The sequence below is a fragment of the Haliotis cracherodii genome, unplaced genomic scaffold (assembly GCF_022045235.1).
Source record: "Haliotis cracherodii isolate W230 unplaced genomic scaffold, xgHalCrac1.p SCAF_4, whole genome shotgun sequence".
NCBI classification, from domain to species: domain Eukaryota; kingdom Metazoa; phylum Mollusca; class Gastropoda; order Lepetellida; family Haliotidae; genus Haliotis; species Haliotis cracherodii.
The window spans coordinates 58,829,281-58,836,186 of NW_027266297.1; the positions used below are offsets into that span (position 1 = coordinate 58,829,281).

At 43.3% G+C, this 6,906-nt stretch overlaps 1 protein-coding gene across 1 annotated transcript; it reads left to right on the top strand.

Annotated features, from left to right (window-relative positions):
- The first annotated feature begins 3,700 nt into the window (after nucleotides 1-3,700).
- On the top strand, nucleotides 3,701-6,015 carry LOC139479532 (putative per-hexamer repeat protein 5). The gene is made up of 2 exons (XM_071262377.1): nucleotides 3,701-3,752; nucleotides 4,820-6,015. Exons 1-2 carry the CDS (start codon nucleotides 3,701-3,703, stop codon nucleotides 6,013-6,015), a joined length of 1,248 nt encoding a protein of 415 aa, XP_071118478.1.
- Nucleotides 6,016-6,906: the final 891 nt, after the last annotated feature.

The following is a 6,906-nucleotide window of genomic DNA, read 5'->3' on the forward strand; positions in this document are numbered from 1 at the left end:
ACGACAAGCACAGTCACCTTTTACGGCAAGAATGGATTGATGAAGACCTATTCAACCCAAGATCTTCGCGGGTTGTGTCTGCATCCAAGAAATGGATTATGTCACACGGAAGGGCGTATTTAGAACCGACACTGATTCTAAACAATATGGTTTAAACATGTTTCTTACACCAACACATGTTTTAAACTTTCTTCATTTTACAGCGTTTCATAAGAAATATCAAATTTCACATTCTACACATACTTTAACAAATGTTATGTTCGGTATAACACTTTCTCTGTGAAGTTGGGCGGTCCGGTAGTCTAGTAGTTAAAGCGTTCGCTCGTCACGCCGAAGACCTGGCTTCGATTCCCGACATGGGTACAATGTGTGAAGCCCATTTCTGGTGTCCCCCGCCGTGATATTGCTGGAATATTGCTAAAAGCGGCGTAAAACCATACTCACTCACTCACTCACTCACTTTATCAAAGTCTTGTTTCCACCCTTGCCACATCAATCCCAATTTCCAGCGCTAAATATAATGGACTATCGCACATATCAATAGTGCCTGCCTTTGTTGACACGAATATGTTTTTTCAGCTTTTAACCCCCCAACAATTGCAAAGGTTTTTGTGAAATCAATGTTTTTGTTGTCTGATCGACTAGGTCATTGCTTATGGTAGTCGCCATCTTTGCGGAGCTATACGAGATAAGAACAGCGATCTGATTGGATATCCCGTTTTCATAAGGGGCACAACTCGTGATCTACGCGAGGTGGTGCCAGGGTCGAGCCAGGAAAAGTGGCCTTTATGTTGCAAGGGTAGAAACTAGGCTTTGATATTGGCTAGTGGACACGCTTGTCTCGGGAGGACGGTCTGAACCACACAACCATGTCACGCTATTAGAACCTAATCATTTAGTCTCAACTTAGGTTGGCTCTTACAACAAGCATGAGGTACTGGGGACGTGTTATGAAAAAAATAAATCTGAAAACCATTGAAAGATCTCCTCTTGGACAACAATGCCCTGAAAAGCCAAGATATTATGAGCAGTGATCCACACCATGGGTACGATGACATTCATCCAAGAAAATCACCGAGCCTGATCGTCCGGTCCATTACGTTCCCTATTGCAACAAATATAGGCTACTAAAGTACTCACTGAAATGAGAAAAAAACTGTTTTTTCGACCTCAGATCTTAAATTATTGCAGTTAATATACAAAATATGTAAATATTCAAACAACTAAATTAGTACTAATTGGGCCGTGGCACAAATACAGCATCAAAACATGTCAGCGAGCCTGACCTCCCAATCCCGTTAGTCGCCTCTTACGACAAGCATTGTCGCTTTGCATGGCATTAAGCAATATTCCAGGTTCACTCATTGTACTCATGTGGTGGATCGAATGGCTTTCACGGTGACCAGCGACCCGTGAAGATTCCGGGGTAGACTAGGTCTTCAGCAACCCATGCTTGCCGTAAAAGGTGACTATGCCTGTCGTAAGAGGCGACTAACGGGATCGGGCGGTCAGACTCGCTGACTTGTTTGATGCATGTCATTGATCCCAATTGCGTGGATCGATGCTCATAATATTAATCACTGGGTTGTCTGGTCCAGACTCGATTATTTACAGAACGCCGTGATCTTGCTGGAATATTGCTGAAAGCGGCGTAAAACCATACTCATTCGCTCACTCACTCACTCACTCACTCCACCATTAGGGAAGGATGGTTCTGGAGATGAAGACTCTGTCTGACATACATCAATCCATCCCATGGGCAATAACACAGTAACTAATGGTGCCTACCAGAAGACATTAGAGTGAGTGAGTGAGTATGGTATTGCGCCGCTTTTAGCAATATTCCAGCAATATCACGGCGGGGGACATCAGAAATGGGCTTCACACATTGTACCCATGTCGAGAATCGAACCCGGGACTTCGGTGATATCTATCACAGGATTGTCTGGTCCAGACTCGATCATTTACAGACCGTCGTCATAAAGCTGGAATATTGCTGAGTGCGGCGTTTAACAACAAACCAACCAACTATTACATAACAAGGGTCATGTGTGACGTCATCCGGCTTACTGCTTAGTACTCTCATCTGGTATGGCCCTCCACAAAACGTTTCTGCTACATCTGTGGATTATCAAGGCGATGATGATAATGCAAACGAGATAAGATCAAATAACTTTTATTAACATTCTAAAACCATGACATTGCGACACAGACAATTCAATTCGATTGAATATTAGAGTGAGTGAGTTAGTGTGGTTTTGCGCCGCTTTTAGCAATATTCCAGCAATGTCACACGGAAGGGCGTATTTAGAACCGACACTGATTCTAAACAATATGGTTTAAACATGTTTCTTACACCAACACATGTTTTAAACTTTCTTCATTTTACAGCGTTTCATAAGAAATATCAAATTTCACATTCTACACATACTTTAACAAATGTTATGTTCGGTATAACACTTTCTCTGTGAAGTTGGGCGGTCCGGTAGTCTAGTAGTTAAAGCGTTCGCTCGTCACGCCGAAGACCTGGCTTCGATTCCCGACATGGGTACAATGTGTGAAGCCCATTTCTGGTGTTCCCCGCTGTGATATTGCTGAAATATTGCTGAAGGCGTCGTAAAACCATACTCACTCACCATTCTTAGTGAAGTACAAATTCTAGTACTTTTTTTTACCCTTTTCTAAAAAGGCATTGTGTATTCATACAACTACGGCTGGTCACCACGAAAGCCAAGTGGGGTGACTTAGGTAGCATAATTATATTTTTCCTTAATCGAAATTGCTCGGTATTTCAATTATTGTTATCTCGATTTTCTCGCATTTGCGATTATTTCTCGTTATTTCAAGTTTATTTTAAAAAGTCGAGGCAACGAGGAAATAATCGAAATAACGCCAAATAATCGAATTTTTTAAATACACTTGAAATGACAAGAAAATATTCAAATTAATGAGACACAAACTCGAAGTAACGAGAAAATAACTGAAATTGCGAAAATACGATCGAAGTAACGAGAAAAAACTCGAAATTTCGTGAAAATATACAAATAATTGAAATTTCGATATTTTTTTTTAAAATGCGGCACCATTTTGCTTTTGTAGGTAACACCCGTTAACAGTGGTCTATACAAAAGCCCGAAACATCATTTACTCAAAAGTAAAACGGAAAGTATGTAATATATCATTTAACAAGGAAACAATCACTTGGCTCTTCAAGTGCCATTGTTCTCTAATTCTCTGTAATAAATATATAACGCTATGTGGCTGTGGGAGTTATATACAACAATGATTTCATTATGCCGTGGTCCACTTGTAATAGTTTTCGAAAACGTCCTTGGAACTGATGGGTAATTGGATATAAAGTACATGCATTTCTACTCTCTTTTTTAAACAATTGTTGATTACCTGTCATATTTGGTCTACATATCTTAAACTCTCCGATATATAGTTATTTGTTTAGTTTAGAAAGTTTACCACAATAATGGGAGAGGGGCGTCAATTGCAGAGCTTCGCTCGGCGACCACGTGGCCTGAATAGGCTGCTACGATCATTTACTGTGAAACGACCGTGTTTATCAAATTCAGTTTGTAAGGGAGGTAATCGCATAGTGTAAAATGCAAAACAGGAATTGAATTGAAACTGCTGGAAAGCCAGGATAAGTTGAGCTTTTATAGTTGAGTTGTGACCTGACAATTAACCCCCTATGTACGAGGTCCGCCAACTAGCGCGTACCATTGTGAAGAAAGGGGTAGCGGGTGGACCGCGACAAGTAGTACGATGGATAAGTGTGTGTGTCCTGTCTCGGCTAACAACGAGTTATAGTGGCGAGTTCAATAACACATTATATTACTTGCTGACGTGAGATACCCGGTGACTGTGAAAACGGTGACAGAAAATGTTTGTTTATGTGTTTGTTGTTTAACGCCACACTCAGCAATATTCAAGCTATATGACGGCGGTCTGTAAATAATCGAATCTGGACCAGACAATCCAGTGATTGACATCACGAGCATCGTTCCACGCAATTGGGATACGATGACATGCATCAACAAAGTCAGCGAGCTAGACCACCCGATCCCTTTAGTCGCCTGTTGCGACAAGTGTACTCGCCTTTTACTGCAAGCATGGGTTGCTGAAGACCTTTTCTAACCCGTGGATCTTCACGGGTCGACAGAAAATGAGCATAGATAACGACTGACAAGTATCGGGACAATGAAGGGAATTCATTTGCTGTAAATATAGAATACTTCTTTTACCAAAGAGAGCAGTAATGAATAGTGTCTTGTCATTCATCCAATGATTGTGACGGTTGAGACATGAACGTAGTGATAGTTGACTCAAAGACATACTCCTTAATTAATCCCATGTTTTGTTTGTTTGTTTGTTGTTTAACGACGCACTCAGCAATATTCAATCTATATGATAATCCCATGTGATTGTTTAAACGCAATACTGGTAGCTGGATTTATTTGAGAAATAAACGCCGACAGGGAGTTGTTTATCGTACAATAAAACACTGAAGGGAGAATTAATTATGAGGGGCGCAGCCCCGAGTGGTTTATTCTCCCTGCAGTGTACCTGTTGTTGTACCGTCCCCTGTTGTACCGTTCCCTGTTGTTGTACCGCCCCCTGTTGTACCGTCCCCTGTTGTTGTACCGTCCCCTGTTGTTGTACCGCCCCCTGTTGATGTACCGTCCCCTGTTGTTGTACTGTCCACTGTTGTACCGTCAACTATGATTATCCAGTTATATAAATATATAAGATTAATACTCGATAAATCACAAAGAACACTGATGAACGAACGGGGAAGGTACATCAACAGGGAACGGTACATCAACAGGGGATGGTACAACAACAGGGGACGGTACAACAACAGGGGACGGTACAACAACAGGGGACGGTACAACAACAGGTGACGGTACAACAGGGGACGGTACAACAACAGGGGACGGTACAACAACAGGGGACGGTACAACAACAGGGGACGGTACATCAACAGGGGACGGTACAACAGGGGACGGTACAACAGGGGACGGTACATCAACAGGGGACGGTACATCAACAGTGGACAGTACAACAACAGGGGGCGGTACAACAACAGGTGACGGTACAACAACAGGGAACGGTACAACAACAGGGGACGGTACAACAACAGGTGACGGTACATCAACAGGGGACGGTACAACAGGGGACGGTACAACAACAGGGGACGGTACAACAGGGGACGGTACAACAACAGGGGACGGTACATCAACAGGGGACGGTACAACAGGGGACGGTACAACAACAGGTGACGGTACATCAACAGGGGACGGTACAACAGTGGACAGTACATCAACAGGGGACGGTACAACAGGGGACGGTACAACAACAGGGGACGGTACAACAACAGGGGACGGTACAACAGGGGACGGTACAACAACAGGGGACGGTACATCAACAGGGGACGGTACAACAACAGGTGACGGTACAACAACAGGGGACGTTACATCAACAGGGGAGGTACAACAGGGGGGCGGTACAACAACAGGTGACGGTACATCAACAGGGGACGGTACAACAGGGGACGGTACAACAACAGGGGACGGTACAACAGGGGACGGTACAACAACAGGGGACGGTACATCAACAGGGGACGGTACAACAGGGGACGGTACAACAACAGGGAACGGTACAACAATAGGGGACGGTACAACAACAGGGGACGGTACATCAACAGGGGATGGTACAACAACAGGGAACGGTACAACAACAGGGGACAGTACAACAACAGGGAACGGTACAACAATAGGGGACGGTACAACAACAGGGGGCGGTACAACAACAGGGGATGGTACAACAACAGGGGACGGTACAACAACAGGGGGCGGTACAACAACAGGGGACAGTACAACAACAGGGAACGGTATAACAATAGGGGACGGTACAACAACAGGGGACGGTACAACAGGGGACAGTACAACAGGGGGCGGTACAACAACAGGGAACGGTACAACAGGGGGCGGTACAAATGGTTGACCCTGTTCCTTACATCCCCAGTACCACCAGCACCACCGTCGCTCCCACCTCTACCATCACGTCAACCAGTTGAAGATCTGTGACGGTTGTGATGACAAACAAAATAACTGTATCTGTAGTACTCGGAATAAACAGTTATCATTATCAACGGCACATAAATGAATCCCTCGCCCCTCTGTAGTCCCTCGTCGACTCATTCTGTGAACACATTCCGTGTCAACGATACGCAACAATCTACTCAAGTTTATATTAAGATATAAAAAAATTATCTCACTATAGCTTTACCAGCACTCAATAGGTCATGTGGGCGTACTAATGAATAAACAACTGACTGTTACTGACACGTACAGCGGGTAAGGGCTACGTTTGGGTTACCACGATCACCAGTTTCATTTATGACACTGGTGACCTATAAACTTCAACCTGTGTACAGTGCGGAAAGTCACCGGCTTTGATAAATTCGCTCATGAGGCGGGTCATCCGGCCATTGTTCTAAATCCTCCAAAAACCTTCCGTCAATATTTACCCGCTCCATAATGTGCCCCGTCGTCTCTCTATCCATTGGTTTGTTTGTTTAGAGGATTTCCCTATTCTTTTCATGAAGTTATACATTTTACACTAGATTTCTCTACTCATATATTTGTTCATTATTATCTTAGATCTATTATTTCTCTTCGATCATCGCGTCTCAGAATTACACAATAAAAGATGCAAAGAAAGCCCTAATTGTACAAAATTATCAGGATAATCGTATAAGGTTGAACCAACGGGGTACCTGGCATGGATTCTATTTTTATACTTTTTACAATTCCTGGAGAAATAAAGTAAACAGTGATCACAATATTGAAAAGAAGGAATGAATGGTTTGGAATCCGTGGTTTTGATGCCAAA

Excerpts from the sequence above, each read along its gene's own strand:
- LOC139479532 (XM_071262377.1), top strand. The coding sequence starts at position 3,701 with ATGTACGAGGTCCGCCAACTAGCGCGTACCATTGTGAAGAAAGGGGTA. Across the intron at positions 3,753-4,819 it reads TGTGAAGAAAGGGGTAGCGG|GGAACGGTACATCAACAGGG; the intron begins GTGGACCGCGAC and ends GTACATCAACAG.